This window comes from Alligator sinensis, unplaced genomic scaffold, assembly GCF_000455745.1.
Source record: "Alligator sinensis unplaced genomic scaffold, ASM45574v1 scaffold1177_1, whole genome shotgun sequence".
NCBI classification, from domain to species: Eukaryota; Metazoa; Chordata; order Crocodylia; family Alligatoridae; genus Alligator; species Alligator sinensis.
Genome location: NW_005842120.1, coordinates 1,190,776 through 1,214,456, shown reverse-complemented (window position 1 = coordinate 1,214,456; position 23,681 = coordinate 1,190,776). Strand labels below are relative to the sequence as shown.

The window sequence follows — 23,681 nt, the reverse complement described above, 5'->3', positions numbered from 1 at the left end:
AACCTACATTTCTCTGACTATCCAGCATGGTGGGTTAAGCATTATCTAGCTGCTTCTCATAACTTCATAAAACTGAATCCAGTCAAACAGACCAGATTGTGGTTGGGCCTTCTGAAGAGTGGGAAAAATAAATAAGTAAATCAAGAAATAAAACTTTTTAAGAGGATTTTATAGGGCTTACCAGAGATGAAGTCAAGGGAACATTATAAAAAACATAAGCATACTCTACAGAGCTTTCTAAAATTTTGGTGAAGCATTCTATAGAAGCTTACTCTGAGGGCTACACATGAAATTAGTGCAATGCAATAAACTCTGGCACAGTTTGGGCCAGGGTTTATTGTTCCCGGGTAAAGCATTTACACATATGTCCAGGACTACAGCACGGTGAGCTTAGGCAGCACAACCCCGGCTAGCAGGGGGCCCAGTGGGTTACTTGCCAGCCCAGAGTTGCTCCACCCCACCTCAATGTGCGGTGGAAGGGCTGGCTGGGGCTTGAGGGCGCTACAGGGCAGGTCTACCTGGAAGGCCGCCCTGTACTGTAGCACCTTTGTGCCCCAGTCAGCCCCAGTTACCATCTATACATGCATTGTGGCAGAGTAAATAACTCTGCCGTAGGATAGTACTTATATCGGACACTACTAACATATGGCAGAGTTCATTAGTCTACTCAGACCTAATAGCGCCACATATGTAGATGGAGTCACTTTACTCTGGAGCTAATTAGGTAGCTCCACAGTAAGCGTCTTGTGTAGATGCACCCTGAAAGAGGCATATTTCTGTACCAAATTCCATAGGATGGTTTAGGAACCCTATTAAATTCTATGGGGCTTTTTCTAGAAAGAGGAAGGATAGAAATAAACTGCCTCTGTTCCATTTTTCTCTTTTTTGGTAATGGCTACAACTGTGTATAATTCTGTTGCAGTACTCAGGACACAAGCTATCTGTAAAAAGCTAAGTGATGATGTTGAGGAGTACACCTTGTCCCCTCCTGAGGGAGCAAATCTGCTCCCTCTTTGTCAGTGCTCAGTTCAGAAAGGCAATTTGCCCACCTAGAAATAGATTATTATTGAGCATCATCTCAATATTGTCCCAGTGAGGGTCAGTAATTACAATAAAATCTCATTATAATGAACCCTGAGCACACTAAACCCTATCTTTAACAATCGCAACAGCAGGAAATATTTTTTTCATAATGATATTGCAGCAAATTCATTAACTGTATTATGAACAACCTTTTAATGAACTTCTGTCCTGGTCCCAATGGGGTTCATTATAATAAGGCTGTACTGTAACTATTATCTAGAGCCTTTGGTTATTGGCTCCAAAGAAGTCTCACATGCAACCTCCAACCCAGACTTTTCCCCCCTATTTAAAAGTATTCCATCATCAAAACAGGGTATTTGCTAGAACCTAATTTTAGCAAAATGAAAAATAATCTCCAAGCTGATTGTATTGTTCAGAAAGAAAACTGCAGACCTACTTGGCAAGAGTCTTCACTGGTTTTGAGGCTAATCTACTGCATTTCTTTTCTTTCTCAGAGTTCCTGCTCACATAATTTCTACTATGCAGCAGATAACATACTCCCCAAAAAGTACTTCTCTTAATATATTACCCTCATTTAAAAATCGGTGTTAGTTTCATTCGAAGTTGTGCATTGATTATAAGTCATTTTACTTACATTTGAGGCCCTCAAATCACTACACTTCACCACTTTTAACCCACCTTCTGTTCCTGACTGTTCCTAAAGATTCATCCTGGTCAGAGCTGGCAGGTTATTTAGCTTGTAGAGGCTATATCTCATGTAAATGGGAACATAAGCATTTTGTAAGTAAACTACTTGATTGTGGAACTGTCTTCCTCTTGCTATTTGGCACACCCCATTAATTTCAACAGTTATACCAGGCTGAAGAAACCTGTATTTGCTGATGTTTGTAAATGTTTTCAAATCACTAATAATTTTACTGTCCTCAGGGGACAAGAGCTCAGTGACACTTTTGGGAAAAGCGTATATGTTTTCTTGTTAAAATTTTGCTTGTGAAGCTCAGAGGTGCTAAAATTTTGCATGTTTGACATCAATTCTTGAGGCAAGAGAAACTCCTCATGCGATTTTTTTTTCTTGTTCTTTGAGCTGTTTGACTTGAAAGGTTGTTTTTCATTCTTAGAGAATGTTAATGACTTGACAGGACAGTGCATTGTGTTCATTAGGCAGGAAGCTATCTGCAGACCTTTCAACCTTTTCACTGCTTGTTTCTTTAACCTGACCTCAAAAGTGTGGCTCTGAAATATGTAGCTGTTTTTTTTCTTGCCAGCCAGCTTTATAAGGATCTTTCCTATTGTTTGATATAGTAAGCCTTAGAAGTCTCCTATGATTCTATAATCCCTCCCTCTTACTTTAACTTTGTTTTTATAAGGTTTCTCAGTTAGTTACCTTATTTTAATACTGTTCTTTGTCTGAGCCAGTGCAGCATATTCATGTGATCTCCCAGCCTTGGGAGTGTGTGGAGCATAGTGTGGGGAGATGCAGGGGTGTGTGGGGTGTTTCATGCATCTCCAAGCCTGGGAGATAGCGGCAGCTAAGATCAGGATCCAGCCAGGTCTTGGCACCAAGAGGCATGTTGCTAGGATCCAGCAACTGCAGGGTTTTGCTGGTGCCCAGAGTCCGAAGCTGCTGGGGCTCAGTTGCAGGACTCCTAGCCCTGGTTGGGCATAGTGCAGCCCTACCACTGGGAGCCCTGTCAGCCTATAGTGAAGACCCTACTACACAAGCAAATTAAAGCTCGATAGCAATCAGCTATAAAGTTAGTACACATTTTCAAGGTCTAGCTTTACAGCTGGCTGGCCCTTTTTATAGCATGATAGGTACTTTGCAACATATAGTTGGTCTCAAGGTAATTGCACAATTGACCAGTTAATCGTGTGATACCTGTAACATGTAGAAAGAGAGGGCCATGGAGATATAACTTAACATACCGGTATAAACTGTTCTCATGTAAGTGGTTAGTATATGCCTGTATAATAGTATAAGCCGAGTGGCAACTTTAAACCTGGCAGTTTTTAGTTAAAATGTATAGCAGTTTATCTGACCTATATCACTCATTAGGGATGAAAGGCAATTATCAGATGATGGAGTTGAGACTATGCATATAGTAAAAAGGCAGTATATAAAAGCAGTTATGTACTTGATCTTTAGCATATTGTACTGGGTGATAGTTCATGCTTTAAAGCAGTGGTTCTCAACCAGGGCCCTGTGAGAACCTGTCTGGGATACTGTATGCTGACACCGCCCCAAGAGGTTTGGTTTTCAAGAGGCACATTGGAAGTGAACTGGGAAGGGCTGCAGGAAACAGATGCACCTGCCTACATTATATTATGCAGACAGGTGTGCTGCTTCTGTTGTGGCTCTTCCTGGTTCAGCTTCAATGCGTCTTCTGAAAACCAAGGCACATAGGGCAGTTTCTTCCTATGGCAGTAGCAGCAGTAGTGGCAGCCATGAGTTAAATCCACTGTCACCAGGTGGAACTGTGCTCTGTGCCTCAGTTTGCAGGAGGCACTGGAAGAGCTGCTGGAGAAGCAGGCAATGTAATGTAATGCAAGCAGGCTCACTTTGCTGCTGCATCTGCTTCTCAGTTTGGCTCTGATCTGCCTCCTGAAGACTGAGGCACCCAGCACATTTTACCTCCGAGATGGTGGCAGTGATGGCACCATGGCATCCTTTGCCCTACCCCTCCCCTGCTTTGGGTCTCATGTGTCTTTTTGCTTACCCCCTGGCTCTGGCATCCCCTCAAGTGCTCCTCACGTGCTGTGTGCAGCCCAGCACCTCATTCCTTCTGGCTGGGTACCTCCAGATTCTGTCTGTTAGGGCTCCAACACTGGTGTTCAATGGGGAACTAAGGGTTAAGCTTGCCCCAGAGGTTCCTGATCCCTACCAGTGATGTGGAGCCATGTGTGGGGAATCCACTGCTGCACTGGGAGCAAATATAGGCTGGGCCCGGCAGAGATAGGAGCGCAATCTCTGTCAGCAGCCTGAAGGGGTGAATATAATTACATAATCCATTAATAATTAATAACAAATTAATTAATAATAGAAGTATAATGTTTAGATTTTAGTATTCATATTTTGGCTAAGATCAAATTTACTAGATGACCCAGGACAACCAGATACTGCCCCCCCACCAGGGGATGAGGAACCTCCCTGGATGGTGAGGGTCCCACCTGGAACACCCATCCCAGATGAGGTACCCCCCGCAGATGAGAGAGGACAACCTCCAGACCTCGAGAGGCCTCCTAATCAAGGGGGAACCCCCTGGGACAAGTCTACACAAGTGATTCTCAACCAGAGTGCCATGGCACCCTGGGGTTCCTTGAGATCCTTTTAAGGGTGCTGCAGACTACCACATAACGTTAGCACTGCTAGATGTGTAAACATGAGTCACAAGATAAACCCAGAGATTTCAAATAGAAATCTGTAGTGTTAAAAACATTCTGACCTGTTGTGGTTCTTCTGAGATTTTGCAGTGGAGAAATTGCTCTATTAATTTACTGTAGTCAAAAAAGAGTGAAAACTAAGAGCTGGCATTTTCTGAGGAGTGCCTTCAGTCTAAGTAGGGGTACTTTGAGTCTGAAAAGTTTGAGAACCGCTGCCTTAAACAATGAACACTTAAAGTACACCTTGTCATTGTTACAAAAGCCAGAAGTCTCAATGCTACCTTAACTGCACAGGTAATTTCAGTAGTCTTATTGGTTTTGTATGGTTGTAACTGAAAACAGAATCTGACCTAAGGTGAGGAATGAACATTCCTAACTCTGAAGCCATACATGACAGTTCATACTGGGATCACTAAACAATGGAAGGCCTCTAACCATGGACACAACTAAGACAGACACATATATATACAGATTTAATGTGATATTTAATGGGATACAAAACTATTTCTCTCAGGATGCAGGATGCCATCATCTGTACCATTACGAAAACAAAGCCATGCTGTAAACACAGCACAGCTACTGGTGACATGGAAAGACTGTGTAATGGTCACCCAAAATTTGTTCAAAAGTAACCGACTTTTTGGGTTGATTTTTGCAAACAAAAGTGAATCCTAAATTAACTTTTTTAAAAATTTGTCTGCCTAGTTTGTGTTTCTTAAGTGTTAGGAAAGCAGAACTTAGTTTTGCTGGATGCTTATTTTCAAAGCTAGGTGAACTACAAGTCAGTAGAATATCATAGGATGAAACCCTAAGTTGTGTGTATACTATTTCATGTAAATCAGCCTAAAGTTTCTAAAATAGGGGGAAAAAACCCAATAATAAAAAAGAGTACACAGGATGGGATCATGCATCCTTCTGAGGTAACAAATGAATGAACGACAAGAGGGGGGTACCTGGTTAACAGAAGCATCTGTATTAGCCACAGGTGAAGGAGAACGACAGGCAGGTGGAGAAGAAATCTCACTGTTGGTTCCCTCCTCCCCAGACTCCTCAGTGACAGGTGAGAGTAGTGTGTGACAGCGACCAGCAGTCATCTGTCACAGGAAAGGCAGCCCCAAAGGACAGGAAGAAGATCAGTCAATTATCTCCACATCAGTTTGGATAAGATGTAGACCAAAAGAAAATTTTAATTTGTCCTTAAGGTTGGAGTTGTCAGCTTAAAAACCCCTGCTTCCTCCAGGCCCTGTAAAACCTAATACTACTAGTTCAGAAAACTGATATACTAGCACTTGATATTTTCATGTGAAGATGTAGGTTCTTTCCTGTATTCTAGGGAATTTAAAATATTTTTAGAGTCAGCACATTAATAAATTAGAGGTAGGACACATGTCAGCTGGTACAATACACAATGAATTTGAAACAACTGCTTCTAGCTACAGCTACAGCATTCAATATTTTGTATTTTGGGTCTGGTTAAATAAGGAAATGAAAGCTGCAGAATAGAATTAGATCCAGTTATTTAAAAAAAGATAAAAAATAAAAACACCTTGCAATCACACCATTTTCATTTTAGCTTTTTCTAAGATCTCAAGATACTGACAAATCCTGAAGTCCCCACTATGTTGTTAGTCAGACAAAGCTCCCACTGCTTTCACTCAGACTTCAGTGGGAGTTTAGTTAGCATGAAGACTGAGCTAAATAAGATCTCTAGTGCATTCCATACTCTATATATTGAGCCAGCTTTTATTTCCATGTATACCTGCTAGGACATGGTAATAATAATATTGATTACTGTAGTATATTCAATCAAAACTCTTTCACAAAGGATTTCTGGATTATAAAAGCTTGTATAACACAAGGTGTCATAGAATATTTTTGCTTGTTTTTTCCCAATTTTGCCATTCAGTTCAATAGCTGAATATTCAAGTTGTTATATTTAGAAAAAAAACAACAACACTCAGCATACATGCTCAAATGTCTCCTTTTCATTTTATCAGACTGATTTTTGTTTTTCTTGTAAATAATTTTATCCCATATCTGTTCATTAGGAGAGCTGATGCACAAATGCATTAATTCATAGTTGCAGCTAATGCTACTAAGCACTACCCTGATATACCAGTGAAACGAAGCATACAATGTGAGCTGTGGCAACTGGCTGCTGTGCAGGGTTGCAGTGATGCAAAAGAGAGCAGTACTTGATAAACTGTAATGACACCAGTTCAGTTCTTACCATAACCACAGAGGGGTGAGCTGAATGGGCTGGGAGGAGTTCTGAGTCCAGCTCCTCCATTCCTTCTGAAAGCCCTTCCACTTCTGTTACGGTCAACAGCATAGTGGCATGCTTGGCTTTAATTGTCAGCATCTTGCACTTGGAATTCAGCGATGCTATCTGCTCCTGATATCCTTTGATCTTGTGTGCCAGGTCCTGAGAACACATTTTTTTTTAATGTGGGTCAGATACAGCAAATAAAGGCCATAGGACTAGTAGCAATTCTGCTTCCTTTGGGTAGGCAAACTACCCTTTCTGAGGTCAGCCAATAAAGACACAGCTCTGTCTCTCAGAAACCCGACATCAGCAACAACACTAGCTGAAAGGCAGGATGTTGACTGTAGAAGAGAACAAGTCAGGCTGCATCTCACTGCACAGCTAAACCACAAAGCAAAGAGCTATGCGGTGAAACCGGAAAAGTGCTGAAAGCCTCTCTGTGTGATACTGAGAAAAGGGCAGAATACGTCATTTTCACATACAATTTCTAACCTGAAACAAATTCCTTGTGCTCCATCTTAAAGCTGAGAAAAGGCAAATTCTTCTTTTTTTTTTTTTTTTGGTTAAGAAAACAAGATGAAAATCCCCAGATGGTGCATGCCATGGAAATGAAGTCATGTGATGAGTGGAACTGTAAAAAATGCAACACTCAGCTCTCACAAGAGTGAATACAATAAGCAGTGTACACAGTAGCACACAATGCTTGAATAAGGTAAAATACATGCTGGATCAGTCCTGCTCATAACCCAGGATTGTGAATAGGGAGCTGGATATGTTATACTTCTCACCTGTAAATTCTCAGATTTCTTTTTCTATTATTTTTGGTTTTGATTAGGTATTCAAAGCCAAAATCTGAACCAGACACAGTATGCTTCTAACTTAAGATGAATCAGGAAATTTGGTTCAAAACAGAATTAACCAAAAGCCACTGCTTTCCTATGATTGTGGCTCTACTCAGTGGATTTATTCAATCAATGTTTGATAACTGATTTCTATGGCTGGTTACCAACAACACTATAAAATACGAAGGCAAGAAGAAAGACCCAAAACTAAATGTGCCTAGGGAATAAATTACTTTCTTAATCTTAGGGCTGCTCCTGAGAGACCAAAGGATGCACCTGGTGTGGGGAAGTTTTCACGAGCTGCAACATGCACAGTACTTTTTTATGTATAAATACAGAAGTTCATTGCTCAGAAATGTGAGCTGCGGCAACTAGTTCCAGTGTAGGGTTACAGTGATGCAAAAAAGAGCAGTCCTTGATAAATACTAATAACACCAGTTCAGTCCAACAATTTTCAGAGTACTAAATTCACATAAAAAGATCACTGGGGATGTTCACACTTGTGCTAGTGGTGTTATCCCTGGAGACTCAATAACATAGCAGAACAATGATTTACAGCAGTGGTTTTCAACCTGTGCCTGGACTATGCTCAAGGGGTCAATGAAAAATGACTATGATCAGTGAAAAGTATGTGAATTCCCACACTTACAATTCAAAGGGGTCCACACCTCCATTTGAAATTTTTTAGGTTTCCGCAAATGAAAAAAAGTTGAAAACCACTGTTTTACAGAGTTAAAATTCTATTTTCAGAAGTATGCCTGATGTATCTGCAATCTCTCTTTCATACAAGTATTTTTATTTTGATGTCCTTAAATTTTTCAATTGCTGACTCAAACGAAAGAGACAGGAGACATGGCAATGTTTTTGTAAAGTGGGAGTACCATTGTCTTTAATATTTCAGAACCACGAAGTCCAATGAAAAATCTGTCTCCTTCACTTTTTGCAATGTCCAAAATAACCTTCTGTTCAACATTACTCTGCGCATACCAGCAACAGTTAAATATTAATAAGAAAAATATTAAATAATAGCTACAAGTCCTAATAGACTAACAGTACCTAACATTCTGAAAAAGTGAAGTAGGTAAGGTTACTGCAACCCAAGCCCAGGTATAATTAATGATTCTGATGATTACATAAAGGTTCATTAAATGAGTTACTCAACATCTAAATGGAAGGATTTTCATATCGGAGTAAGGGCTATATAATGACACATACTTATAGGTTAGGTAGGGTGAGCAGCTCTCTGACCTGGATTGGCTTTTTGTTGGTATTTGGCTCACCATAAACCAGACCCTGTCAGATGCCAGCAACAAAAGTCGGTCTCCTGTTTCATCTAGGAAGCTGAGCAAAGCCTCTGACATTAAGCAATTGGCTTTGGAATAAACACTTCATTAGATCAAACAAATCATGCTCTACTGGCCCTTAAATAGTTACTTGCTCCATTGCTGGGACAGTATGGCTGTGTCCAGACAAGCAAAGATGTTTGGTTCCCCAGGGACAAGTAGCAGCAGCACATCTTGCACTGCAGCTACTTGTTCCTGGGGAACGTCTGTGCCACGTGTGCTTTGGCATGCAGCAGGTTACTCTGGAGGTGGTAGGGGAGGCTGCGGCCAGCACTGTGCTGGCCCCAGCAGCCTGACCTGGGGTCCTGGGGGCCTTTGGGGCTGCAGCAGCAGTGATCGTGCTGGGTGGACCCTGGCTGGCAGCTACACAACAGCTCTGGGCGGCCCAGTTCCCCTTTTCAGCTGCGCACACTGCCCATGTGTGTGCTGCTCCAGTTTTTATTCCGTGGGAATAAAAAACCAGAGCAGAGTGCACATGGACAGCATGCCCTTGCAGCACAGAGAACACCTGACTGTGCAGTATGTGGCACTGCAGACGTGTTTGCAGCACCACATACCGCACAGTTGCGCTCGTCTAGACATGCCCTGTGTGTGGCAACTGAAGGTTCAGCTTAGGTACCATTTCAGGGATTCAGCAGAAACTCCATTACAATTCCATACACTCAGTGTTAGATTCTAATGCCATCACCATTTACAGGATCCAGAAACACTTGCATAGCATGTTGGATATAAAACATCCAAGTATAAGGTCCATCCCAAAGCCAGACAGCTCAAACTAGTGCAGTTGGGGCATGCCAATGTCTGCATTCAAAAGTGAACCAGGACTGATGTGCCCACCATCATGACTAGCCTCCTTTGGTTCCCTGACCTGAATGCCACATACCCACTCCTAGCTGGACTGATAGGGAACAGCCTTTAGCACGAGCCTGGGCTGAGCCACTAACTTGTGTCCTGGATTCACAGCAACACACCTTAATCTCTCCATCACTACACTCTCTGCATGTGTCCTCTCAATTGAGAAAATTACAAGTAAAACAGGACTAAATATGCAATTGGTTAAAGGAAGCTTAGGAGGGAAAAGGAAAAAAAAAAGAGGAAGCTTGTCCAACAGTTTTAAGGGGGCCTGATTTTTTTTTAGTGGACATGCCAGAAAGTACACCTAAGTTCTTTTTTGTAGGTGTTACTCAACAAAATAATGCTTGGTCTGGGTGGCATTTGGTTCCTGTTTTATGTTGCTATGGTAGGATAGGTAGGATAGCTGCATACATCCTAGAGTCATTAGATGTATCCTTATATTTCATGTCACAAAAGTGCAATGCAATGTGATAACACCCTGACAGAATATGAATGAGGTATATTGCAATCCTACATCATAACTGGAGACACACGAAATATCCTGCAAGTTGCAGTATATCCACCAAAAGCATGATGATTTCAGAAACAAAAGGATGGGTGGCCATGTTATCATGTGCAAGTCTGGAAAATCAAAGTGCTAGAAACATTTTTGGATGGAATGATGCTGTGTGACTTACATTTATTTATTTTAGATTTATATGCCACCCTATCCAAAGATAGCTCAGTATGACTTACAATAAAAACAAAAAGGTATGAAATAAAAAAAAAATGCCCCAAACAATACCTCAAGACCATAAAAACTATAAGCACCTATATAGTTAAAACCTCTGGCTGTTCTGCGTTAAGCTTATATGTAGGGTTACTGCAAAATTTCTGAACTATAGGACAGCACTGCCTTTCTATTTTCCTCCAATTGATATTCCAAATACAGCTCCTATAAGTGTAGGAACAGGTGTTGCATTTGTCCCTGGACAAGTTGTGCCTGTGTTTCCCAAAACAGAAATATCCTGGGATTGGCCTGCACACACATGGAACTTGTAATCAGGGTTTAGGGAGACGCTGAATGTACTGCTGCTTTTCTGCCATTGATTCAATGATTGAATCACAATACAGACATTCAGATGCACTTTGCAAAGTCCTGGGATAAACTATTAATAATTCTTATCCTGTGAACCTTTTTAGGATTTACCTCAGGACAAGGAGGTTTGAACAACTGCACTGTGTTCTGCGGTATAGTGGTTTATTCCAGGATAAATGCAAAGTCTGTTTGTATCCTATGTCCCCCTTAAACCTTGACCCAAATGAATGAATGAATGAAGCCCAATAAACTTCACACAAATGTCCAATACGCCTTGTTTCCACTTTGCATCTGCACTTTGCCATGAACTCAAGCAAGTAAATGTATAAGGCCATAAAAATGGGTATCAAATCCAAGTCCATTTAGAACTGCTCCCTTGAGATCTTTCAAACATATTCCATAAGAAAGATTTATTTTATTTTATTCTATTTAACATAATGTGAAGTTTGTATTTCCTACCATCATGGCTGCAAACTCAGAGTAACTGGGCCTTTGACAGAAAAATAAGCTGTGGCTTGAGTAGGTGGCGCTCACATCCTGAAATGTGGGGGAACTTGAAGGTCTGTGACAGTCCTTTTGCAGTTGCTAATTTTAATATAAAAACTGGAATAGAAACTACTGCCTCTATTTGCCTTAGTGCTGTCTCCCTGTAGAGTCTTCTCCTGGCTATTGTACTGATAGAAGCATGTGTCCAGTGAACCCTGCACCTCTCCTACTGCTTTCCTATGCACTGATGTTTTTATATCTGTCCTCTAATTCAGTAATGACCCACCAACCCAGCCGATCAGTTTACACACAATATCCCATCTCTGTATAGGGTTTCTGTGCAGACTTCCTCAGCATTGTTGAAGTCCTTCTTCTACAATGGAATGCAGAGATTTGTGACAGATAATAAATTACATGGCATGGGAGAGAGGGAGGTGCTATTTCAAGAGAGGTAAATTAAACCTGTCTTTTGAAATTAAAGATATGTTGCCATCTAGTGTCAAGAATGATTCAAGGGTGAGCCATTGGCAAAACAGCCATCTAAATGCATGAGATAGAACAACATAAAGGGAACAGAGTTGGGATTTGGGAATCCGAGAGTCAGCCTAGTGGCACGGGACCCTCCACACAAACTGTCCTACCTCATGTGATCTTTCAAGATCCATGGAGGGGAAAGCCCAGCAGCTCATTCCAGTAAGAGCAAAGTTTTGCCCCATGACACAATGATTTGATTAGAACATTACAAAAATCTTCTTGCTACGTTTTTAGCACTAGGTCAATAAACTTGGCAAGGAGAAACCTTTGAAATACTTTGAGTACCATGTGTGGAATAACATTTGGAACTATATTACAAATGGGAAGCTGCTGAGAAAGACATCTTCCCTGCTAAGCTAGCTTTTGAGGACCCCTAAAACATTGCTTCGTGACTGTAATGGGGCCCCTACCTTATCACTGAAGGAGAGTGGGAGCCAGGTATCAGCTGGACAAATTGATAGTGGCAGCCTCTTGCATAAAATGGCCACCTGCCCTTGGTGCAGCCAGCACGGTGAAGCCAATGGCTGACATGCCTAGGATGGAAGTAGTAGGTCAGGTGACCCAGAGAGAGACATATGAGCCCAGGACCTGAGACAAGATGGGGCAGGCTGGTCCTACAGGTTGCAAGAAGCAGAGCTCCGTGGAGGAGAGGGGCCTGACTGGACAAGGTGGAAGGACTCCAGACTGCAGAAAGCCCCTGCACCATCAGGCACCTGAAGATAGGTATTTTGAATCTTAAAGTCATAGAATCATAGAAAATTAGGGTTCAAAGGGACCTCAGGAGGTAATGTAGTCCAACCCCCTACTCAAAGCAGGATCACCCCTAACTAGATCATTCCAGCCAGGGGCTTTGTCAAGCCAAACCTTCAAGGATGGAGATTCCACCGCTCTCTAGGTAACCTGTTCCAGCGCTTCACCACCCTCCTAGTGAGAATTTTTCCCCTAATATCCAACCTAAACTTTCCTTGCTGCAGCTTGAGACAATTGCTCCTTGCTATGTCATCTGCCACCACTGAGACCTCCACACCTTGTATTGTAGCTTGTTGCCACAGTGTAGTGTTAACCCAGGGTGGGGAACTGTTTGTTTGGAAGCAGATGCTTATACTTTTTCATTTGTGTTTAAACACTGGAGGACTGAGCTGTGGCTGTTGGGGGCAGAGGAGGCCACCAAGAAGGGTGCTAGAGCACTCCTCTGGTCCTAGATCCTTTGAAGGGGGGAAGCGCTGCTGTTAGCAGAAGGACTGTGGTGTCAGACAGCAAAGACTGGGGGGGCTGAAGGGCCCAGAGCTTGCAAAATTAAAACTGGGGGTGGAGGGGCCCCATAACCTACGGTCCTGAGACTGTGGACCTCAGGTGGAGGGGTGCAGCCAGTGGGCCAAGGCGTGGGGGCCTCAGTCCAGACAAGGGCCTAAGGACAAAGCAAAAGGGCTTATCCCAATATAACATCAAAGCATGGCAGGTGAGACAACAGGGTGGGGACCCAGGAAGGCCAGAGCAGGTGAGCAAGGTGGGACCCAGACAGCCGCCAGGGGGTAACTTTGCTAACCCAGCTACGGACCTGCTACAATGACCCAAAAATAACCTAAGCTAATCAAGAGATGCACAACGTTTTAGCTGCACTTTTTACCTCATGGCATGAAATCTGGGCTTGAAGTTCCTGGATGTTACTAGTTGCAACAGGTTTGTCTTCAATCTCACGATGAGCACTCTCTATCATTTGCTGCAAATGTTTCATTTCTTGTTCGTATTGCTCATACTGTACCACTGCTTCCTAGATAGAGAGGAGAGAGGGATAAGTATGCAGTGAAAATAAAATACTTGCTTGTTCATTCTATTACACTGCCACTCCCCTAAGCTTGAACAGACATCTATTGGAAGGACCAGCTATGAACACAAAGCACAAGATTCTATCTGCACACTTTAAGACTGATTTTACTCCAAAACAGGGCTATAAAAATAACAATAAAATTTCCACAGTTTTTTTTTTTTATATACTCCCATATCAAATTGGCTTATTTTAAAAACCAAGAAGTTCTTTAACTATGTTCTTCCTCTGCACCCCATTAATTTAGGGCTTGAAAATAAACTTGTTTTCTTGCCTGGGATTACGATTTAACAGGCAAGTCTGCCTGTGACACACAGGATGGCAGAGCTTGTTTTCAAAGCTCTGTTGGCTTTGAAGTACTAACCATTGTGAAAGCTTGATTTTCACTGTTATACGCAGATACAAGCTAAGCAAGAAAGGCCTGTATCTGTACGTTACAGTTTTCTCAGTTAGCAGGAGAGAAGTTGTTAAATATGGAAAGATGAGTTTCATTTCCACCTCTTCCACAGACTTGTATGATGCAGGGGAGATGGGTGTTAATTTAACTGCTGTATGCCTCAGTTATCCCATCCATTTTATGGGATAAACTCCAGGACTTCTGTGAGATTGAGTTAATGTTTGTAGTGCCCAATACAGCCTTCAAATGCAAGGTACCATATAAATAAAAATTGTTTTTAGTGTGAATACTGCAACCCTTTAATGGTTATATTTAAATAATAAATATTTTCTGGTGAAATATTTTTGTAAAAATAAGGGAATGAACAGCTTAAGTAGTTTCCTCTGGTAATAACTACTCCAGTTTTGTTGGTGGCAACAGTTCTTTGATTCAAGGATGATCTCTACTACGGCTCATTCATGGGTTTTGTGGTAACTTAAAAGTCCAATCCTTGAGCCCCCGACCCATTGGCAAAAGTTGCAAGTCTTTTGCAGGGGGAGTAGGCTGTAGGCCAGGGTTTCTCTCCTTTTCCTTTCTCTGTTCTCTCCTCTTTGCTTTGAGGGCAAGCCACTTTACCTCAAAATGGCCTGACACTTGGTTGAGGAAGCCACTTTACCTCAAAATGGGCTGCCACTTGGTTGAGGTTGTGTTGCCATTGGCATCAATCTGCAGCCACCTCCTTCCAGCTCTTGATGTCAGCATCCATTTTCTTTAGGTATGCCTTTAATGTGTCCTTGTAGTATTTCTTCTGACTGCAAGATTTCAAGCTGTTGCTAATCTGGGAGTAGAGCACTTGTTTTGGGAGTCAAGAGTCAGGAATCCACACACAATGTCCAGTTCAGCAAAGTTGGTGCTTGAGGATCACTGACTCAATGCTGGTAACACTGGCTTCAGCAAGGATGCTGGCATTTCTGTAGTGATCTTCCCATTTGACATGGAGGATTTTCTGGAGGCATCATTGATGATACATCAGGTTGAATAAGATAATCATAATATTCTTGGGAAAATAAGGCAGAAAGCCTCAGAGGTCACCTTTTCTACTCTACTGTCAATGACAAATTGCTGTGTACAGTACAATCAAGAGTTTTATCTAGTCTGTTCTCACTTTACTCCAAATATGTCATTTCTATCTTTGCACGCAATAGATTTTTCAAAGGTAACTACTGATTTAGCTGCACAATTCTTGTTATTTGCAATGGGAACTGTGCAGATACATCCAATAGTTGGCTTTGAAAATCTCACCGATCATATATAAGCAGCAATGACAAAGTGTAACGAGAGGATGGATCCTGGTGCTAGAAGAGTTGAAGCAAAACAAGAGAGTTCTTTTGGACAATTCATTTGGGAATATTATAAATGGCAAGGAACTGAATAACTTGAAAATGTTTATGCATGAGGTCTTAATATGAGCTACAAATAGAGAAAATCTCAAAACACGTTGGAAAGATGATAAAGCAGATTTTCAACAGCAATTGCTGGAGCTTTTGGGTTGCAATGAGCAGCCTCAGGCACCATATCCACCATAGCTTCAATCTTGCCGACATCCATGGTTTTATCTCGAGTCTAACAATATTTGTCTTTTTATTCTAAGTCTCAACACCTGGAGTGAAGAATTTTTAGGACAGTCTCACATTTCATTTTCAATAAACAAAGAATGAAAAAAATCTAGTTTCCTTTTCTGTAAAGAAAGTCTTGGAAATGTGACCTAAATGCATGCTAGACGCCTTAAAAAACAGACAGCAAATACAAGGAGCCTTGAATTAAAAACACTTCACCTTTTTTATGCCAATATCATGATTTTTCTAACATGCAGTATTTGCATGCTTAGAGTTGATAACACTGTAGATGCCTCAGTAATAAGACTAGGAAAAAGACAGCTATAGCCCCCTCAGTCTTCTCATCTCACAAGGACGACACTTTTAACTGCACTTGAAACAAAATTTTTATTTTTCAGTAAATGGTCTGGTTGAAGCCAGATTAAGTCATGGAAATGAATGAAAGATGAAGGAGAAGGGCAAACAACTATACCTGAGACTTTTTTGGAAATGAAAATGAAATAAAAATTGTATATTGAAGATTTTTTTAACTCTTTTTGAGAACTGAAGCAGAGTATCCTGAAAGTAAATTGATAATGTACTTAAAAAGCCCATAAACATTGAAATGTGTAAAATATAATAGGTTAACATCTTAACGTGTTCAGGCAAAAAGTAGCTCCAGAGAAGGAAAGCATGAATCAATCTGCAAGAGTGGACACTACTTCTACTAGTATGACACTTTTTCAAACCCAACCTTATTTTACACTTGCCTGCATTATATTGCACTGCTGGATGGCTGTGTGCTGCAAACGGCTTGCCTCCTCCTGAAGCCTAAGGGCAGTGTGACATATTGGCAGACTGGTTACCACTTCTTCAGGCATCCTTAAGGCACTCTGACAGACCTGTACTGCATGCACTTTTGGCTTCAGTGTCTCCATTTCAGACAGCAAATGCTAGGAATAAAATTGGTGCCACACTATGTCAGCTTCTTGAGAACTCCAATAGCATTTCACAAAGCAAGGTATAAACAACCCTGAGATCAATTAATAGAATAAACAAAGGATGGATTGCTCTGTTGTTAAATAAAGTTTAATCAACACATGCCCAATGTAGAGTTGCTTTTGTATTATAGGTAAATATTATTTTTTATTCTTAATCAAACAAAGGGCACTTTAGCTTTTGAATTTAAATAAAAATGATCACGTAACAAGTCTTTTAAACAAAACAATGCCTGTTTATATGACTTCAGTTTGAAATATTTTTTAAAGAAAAACATAGCAGCACATTTTAAAAAGGAACATTGCTCATAAGCAGTGTTTATTTGTGCTCATAATCCTCCTTTGAAAATATAAAATTGTCACTGAGAACGTTATTTACAATTCAATAAGCAATCAAATGGAACATAATGCAGCCCCATACAGATCCTTCCCTTGAATTAGCACCCTCTGGGCTCCTTTGTTTATTTAGCCTCTCTTCAATCTCTTTTCTTTCCATAAGACATGTGCCTCACTGCCATTCGTATTCATGAGAAGAGCATATGTGCAGTGATAGGAGCAGACTGGGCCTACTTTCTTTTTATGGCTACTGAGTTCACTGAACTCTGAATACAAAAAGAAATGCCTGGGTGAAGACAGGGGTATTCACAAATTCAGACTAAATTTTAAAAACAGGAAGCTGAATCCTCAGGAAAATCCATGTGATAGTGAGAGGAGCAGACCGGCTCTTTTTCTCTCCAGTTGTGCCTACAAGGTTACTGCACTGGAAATAAGGTAGTGGATCTTAGGGTTGGAAGGCTGGTCTGAGGGTTCATCTACTCCAACTTCTACCACAGATGCAGCATGTGTTGTTCCTAGACCATTCCAGACAGATGCCTTTCTAGCTTCTTGAAAACCTCCAAAGAAGTAGATTTAACGAATTCCCTTGACCACTTATTTTATTGTCCTACTGCTCTTACAGTTAGGAAGTTCTTCCTGATATTTAATATAAATCTGCTTTGCTGCTGCTTAATTTCACGGCCTTGTACCTTGCTCTCTGTAGCAAGGAAGAACAGTTCTCATGCTCCTTTATGACAGTTTTTTATATGAAAACTACTATAATATCCTTCCTTAATCTCCTTTCTTCTAGATTAAACATACCCAGCTCTCAAACTTTCTTTATACAGCTTGCATTCCAAACTCCTCCTCATCTTTGTTGCTTGCTTTTAGATCCCTCTCTAGTTTCTCTACAAGCTTTTGAAAATGTGGGGCCTAAAAGCGGACACAATACTCCAGCTGAGACCTAACCAGTGTTCCGTAAAGATGTAGTCCCGTGCCTTGCATACAATACTTTTGTAAATGCTGTTCAAACTGCATTTTTTTTTGACTGCATACTATTGCTGGCTCATTTGCAGTCTCTGATCCACTGAGCTCATCGGATACACCTTAGTAGCACTATTGCCTAACCAGTTATCCCCCATTTCATACTTGCACATTTGTTTTTCTTCCGTAGGTCTAATGCCTTACATTTCTTTTCACAATTTCACTTTGTTGACTGTAGTCCAGTTCTTTAATGTTTCAAGATCACTTCACTCAAAATTGTAATCCTAGCCTCTAAAGTGCCAGGGGCATGACCAAAAGAAATGCAAAATTCTACAACTCTTGGTTCAGAGATGATACCTTTTATTAGACCAACTAAGAAATCACAAAATTTATCTTTTTCTGCAAGCTTTCAGGCACACATGCCCTTCCTCAGGCTCAGGGAAATATTAAAGATGGTAAAAAGTCCCAATAGGTAGAATATAAACTTCATTCTTGCACAGAGGAAGCTGAAGGTAGAAGTCTGTTCCCAGGATGTCAGAGCTTGAGCCGAGAGGGTCACAACCAAGGGGGTCAGAAAGGGTCCTACCTAAAGTCCTGAGTCAGGGGATGAGGAAGCAGGCACATCAAGAAGCCAAAGGCTGTAATAGACAGAAATGGGTGGCCACTGAGGTAGAGGTATGAGACTGGGGAATCTGGAGCAGGAAGCAGGGAACCACACCAGAGTCCAGAACAGGCAGCTGTAGCTACAAGGGACCAAATTCAGGTGATTGCTGACAAGTCACAAACCAGAAGGCAGTTGTCAGAAGACTGGAGTGTAGTCAGGAGCAGAGGAAGGGGCAGGTTTGCTAACAGATAAGTGTGGAAAGCAAAGAGGTCCAGGCTGGAGTCTAGAACAGATACTCTGTAGGCAGGAACCAGAAACCAATGGACAGAAACTAAGAAAAAACATGAAGTCATAAAGCTAACAAACAGGACCAGGGAACACAAAACTAGAAAAAAGAAGTCAAAAGCCCAGGCCTAGACAGAGACACATCTGTCCTATTGTACAACATACTAGGAACTGAAAGACCTGCTGCTTCCAAGCGTGCAGCCACACCATGCAGGCAACAGGGGACAGCTGGACCTACTTAGGTCACTCAGGTAAACAGGGACTTCTGGGGGCAATTTAGCTTGCCTGCTACCCTGACTCCTGACACAAAGTGTTTTGCATCCCCTCCTGCTTTGCATCTGTAAACCTGATCAAGAAGCTCTTTATTCTTGCATCTGAGTCATTAATAAAAAAAAGTTTAACAGCTTCCTGTGGTACCCCATTTGCAATCTCCTGCTGTTCTGACATCGACCCATTAATATATACTCCTTGCTTGTGGTTATGCAAATGATTATGTATCCACCGATTTGTAGATCTAACCAGCCCACATTTCTCTAGTTTACACCTAGGGATGCTATGTGGGAATGGGTCAAAAGAGTAAATACTTTATGACTGTGTTTCTTCCTTTTATGAAGGAGGATAGATAACTTAAAGGTAACTGAGGTACATGTATTTCTTCACCAAATGCCATGTCTGGGCATACACCAGCTCTTGGTCTGAAAGGCACTGGTACTCTGTATAGGAAAGCTTAATTTTGGAACTGGCATTCAGGGATACTCTGTTTGCTAAGTCAGTCTTCCCCCCAAAAAACATTTCTATTTCTGGTGAGGGGATGTATAATGGGAAGCACACACATTCAGCCTCTGTCTATAAATGCAGGATTTTCTCATATACCGCTCTCTTCCCCTTCTCACCAGGCAGCCTGATGGAACCAGGATTTGTCCCATCAAGAATAATCTGAAAACAGCTTCATACTTTATCACTTTTCTTCTACTCTTCAGGTGGTTGAATTTATGGTTCACATATATTTTAAACTGGTGTGCAGAGATTTGGCTCCAAGCACATTAGTTACCAGAAGTTATACAGTTCAATTCACATGCAAAGGTCTGAAATGTATCCTTATCTACATTTGTTGTGGATTTTAATCTTTTTTCAAGATCACAAGAAAAACTCTATTCTATCAGTGTAACCAGCTGATATCTGGTTTGTGCTGATAGAAATAGAGTAGTTCTATATTAGTCTGGATTAATACATTTTAATCGGGCACTTGGAAGGCTTGATTCTGGTATTCTGCCCATCCAAAGGAAACAGCAAACAGATCTCCATAACAGACCAACTGCAATATAGAAAGCTGCAGTCATCTATGGAGGTAATATAACCTTGGATGTGGACTAGTGGCTTGAAGCTGCAGCAAAATACATTTAGACTGCATATCAGGAAAATCTTTTTGATTGTTAGACCAGGGAGGCAATGGAATCGACTGCCTACAGAAGTTGTGGAATCTCCTTCCTAAGAAGCATGGGCTGTTGGTTGCAATCAAAACTGGGGATTGTGACTGGGGCATGCCAAAGCTCTGATAGGACTAAAACCCGGAGGGGTTCCTGGCTAGAGGGTATTGCCCCTCCACTCAGGGTCAGACTAATCACAATATATGGGGTCAGGAAGGAATTTTACCCCATGGTCAGATTGCTATGGACTGTGGGTGTTTTTGCCTTCCTCTGTAGCAGGGATTGTGACCCTCTTCCTTGGATCTTAAGTGTATTTTAACAAGCCTTGCAGCAGCAGGACATTCACGACCATTGTCACCCTGCTTTACCTGTGGCAGGTTAGGGTATTATGATTTATGATGTTTGACACGGTTGCCTATGTAGTTTTAATAACAGGCTAGGCAAAGGTTTGTTTGGGATGTTTTGGATAGGCATGATCCTGCCTCAGGAATAAGGTTGGTCTAGATGACCTCTGGCAGTCCCATCCAGTGCTACTTTTCCATGATTCTATGAGAAGAATAAGCCATCCATAATAATAAGCATAACATAATAATATAGTAAGCAGGATATAGGCTGGAGGAAAATTTGGGGAACCCAAGCAAATTCAAAAAGACTTGTTGCTAGTCTGCACGCTATCTTCTTCCCCCTTTTCAGTCTCTCTAGCCAATATATGTAAGAATCCATGTTGTTCTGTCATGGTAGCCAGAAAGACTTTGGCATAACTGTTTGTTTCTGTGGTTTGAGGCATAAGCAATAAAAGGTCAGGCTGTAGACCAGTATCTTTTTCAGTAGCCAACCTGCAAGTTTACCTGTAATCCAGGCAACACTACATGTCTTAACCCATTTACCTGTCTGTGTGAAAGCTGCTCTTTCAAACTCAAACGCCCAATCTCTGGAGAAGTTAGGGTTGCTTGGGCTTGTTCCAGTGCAGCCTGTAGAGCTTTCACTTCAGCTTCAAGTCTCTTCATATCCTGCAATATATGAAATTCAGATAAGAAAAAAAAAAAATATAAATATATATATAGTCTTAGGTCTTAAAATAGTACCCTTTATTGTATTGTAGAAACTAATTCACATGTAACGCCATATTTAATGAAAACACCAAGTTTGTAACTAAAATTTAAATATTTGTTATTGGTTTAAATATATAATAGTATTAAATCCTAGTATATTAAGTTGGAAAATGAGAGAGGGCACCAAAATAGAGATGGCACTGACAGTATCCTCTCCAGCTAAAATTTAATCTGGACTCAATTGATGGTCCTCACTTGTGCTATACCCGAGTACAACTATCAGTCTACTGCTAGAGGAATACTATGATGACATGTATTATCGCTTTATGGGTTACAAGTGGTTTACAAACTGCAATGTTTTTGTTACCTACTGTGATTGGCAACTGCAGAACTTCCACCACATTACTCTATACCTTCACTGAACTAAGGGTCTGTGCTGGGTGAAGGGTCATGATTCAGTTTTAGTTTGAAGCTTCTCTACATTTTCTAGTTACCTGCTAGCCATTTCTAATCTATATTTCTAATACTCTGGTAGCAGCCACCAGCAGAAGAAATGCTATATTACAGATTTTTTCTGCATTGTTTTTCTGAATTAAAAAAGAAATCTCTGAGCCAATTTCTGGACCTACAAGCAATGATTCACTGTACTTTTGTACATGCCCTTTGTGCAAATCCCTCCCATGGGCATACATGAATTAGGGATAACACAAGCGAACTTTAACACTCACTCACATTTAGGGTATGCACCTGAAAGCACAGACTATGCTTGCATATGCCTGAAAGGGCCTGCATCTGGATACATCTATCTGACAGTGTTGGCCTTGGTACCACAACTGGGATGTGATCCAACTCTCATTCAAATATTTTGAAAAATTCCTCCAGACCTCTCTAGGAAATGGACAGGACTCTTTAGGAGGAAGTTACTGAAAATGGTAGGTATCATTTCAGGGTCATGTCCCAAGATGCCCACTTCATAAATCACAGATGACCTGTGTTCTGAATGCTCCTCAAAATATGACGACAGAAGCCCTGAACTGACACATTTGGTTCCTCAAGCTGCTAGTTAACTAGGAAGGCACTTCATATACCTTGGCTGCATCCTGGAGATTTGGCAGGCGTGCTTTGATAACCTGCTGTAACTCTTCTGTCTGCCGTCCCAGCTCCAACACTTGCTGAGACATTCCTTCAGTACAGTATACACTTGCAAGGTATTCAATCTTTTCACTCATGGCCTCAAGATCATCGTGGATCTCTCCAGATTCTTCAAGCATGGCCTGAATGGAAGAACCATATTAACAGAATAAAATGATATATTTTTTCCCTTCTTCAGTAAAAAATTCAGACCTATGCCAGACTTTAAGAATATCTTTAAGTCCATCCTAATTCTGCAAAGCACTTGAACGCAGACTTACATTTCTGTACTGGATAAAGTTCCTTTGACTTCAAATTGATTTATGCAAGTTCCTACCACCAAACATCTACTTAGGTTTTTCACTTAGCCAACAAAAAATAAGCTGAAGTTACAGATCTGCACATTACGTTGCACAACATATCACTTTGATAGGCATATAATACGTGTCTGATTGGCTGGATATCTGCTACATGTACTGGACATCCACATACTTGTAGGCAGGGGAGACAGAGTGGTGGTTGGCAGAGTCCTGCCTAAAACATCAACAGACTTCTCAGGAAAGGCCTAAGCTAACTCTTAACAACACTGCCTGCCCTGCCTTTCTCAGGTTGATTTCTTCTGACAAAGAAGGGCTTCATGGCTATAAGAAAGTGAAGTTTAAACCATTCTGCCCCATTGTCAGTGAATCTGGTCCAAGGCTTATATAAAAGCACATGTTGTTGGGTAAATTCACTTTCCCCAGTTGGAACAGACTGGGAAGGACTGATTCCCAGCATAATGTGTCATTCCTTTGTTCCTACAAATATCCACTCTATACAGCCACACACAGAGCTCACACTTGCATGGTTAAAGAGACATCAAAATGTTCTAGTAAGAAAAGACATGGAATATTTTGGGAGCAACTAAGCAGCTGTGTTGGTAGAAGAATGAGCTCAAGGTACAGATGAAAGAAGCTTATGTCAGCAGGGTTTAGATAAATGGAGGTGTTATGATAATAAGCTACAGGTAAAATAAAATGACACCAAAATCACGCGCACACAGCATACAGCGTAATGCATTGTCAGAAGAGTCATTGCATTGTGAGTATCTACTGTATTTAATCGGTCTGTAAAGAATTTTATGAGAAAGATGCTAAAAAGACCAACATCTATTTTATTTTATTTTTAGAGAATTATTTTAGCAAATGCATAACCAACGATGTAGAAATAATTTTTCAATGAATAACTAGATTTTTAATTTGGAATAATTTGGGTGTGCTG

General features: G+C 41.0%; 1 protein-coding gene across 1 annotated transcript in view; it reads right to left on the bottom strand.

Annotated features, from left to right (window-relative positions):
* Positions 1-23,681, bottom strand: part of SYNE1 (spectrin repeat containing nuclear envelope protein 1) — a 522,133-nt gene that overhangs the window by 147,308 nt on the left and 351,144 nt on the right. Inside the window, 6 exon segments of the mRNA XM_025205597.1 lie at positions 5,379-5,519; positions 6,656-6,850; positions 13,457-13,600; positions 16,396-16,578; positions 21,126-21,248; positions 22,379-22,564. Coding sequence (XP_025061382.1) covers positions 5,379-5,519; positions 6,656-6,850; positions 13,457-13,600; positions 16,396-16,578; positions 21,126-21,248; positions 22,379-22,564 — 972 coding nt within the window.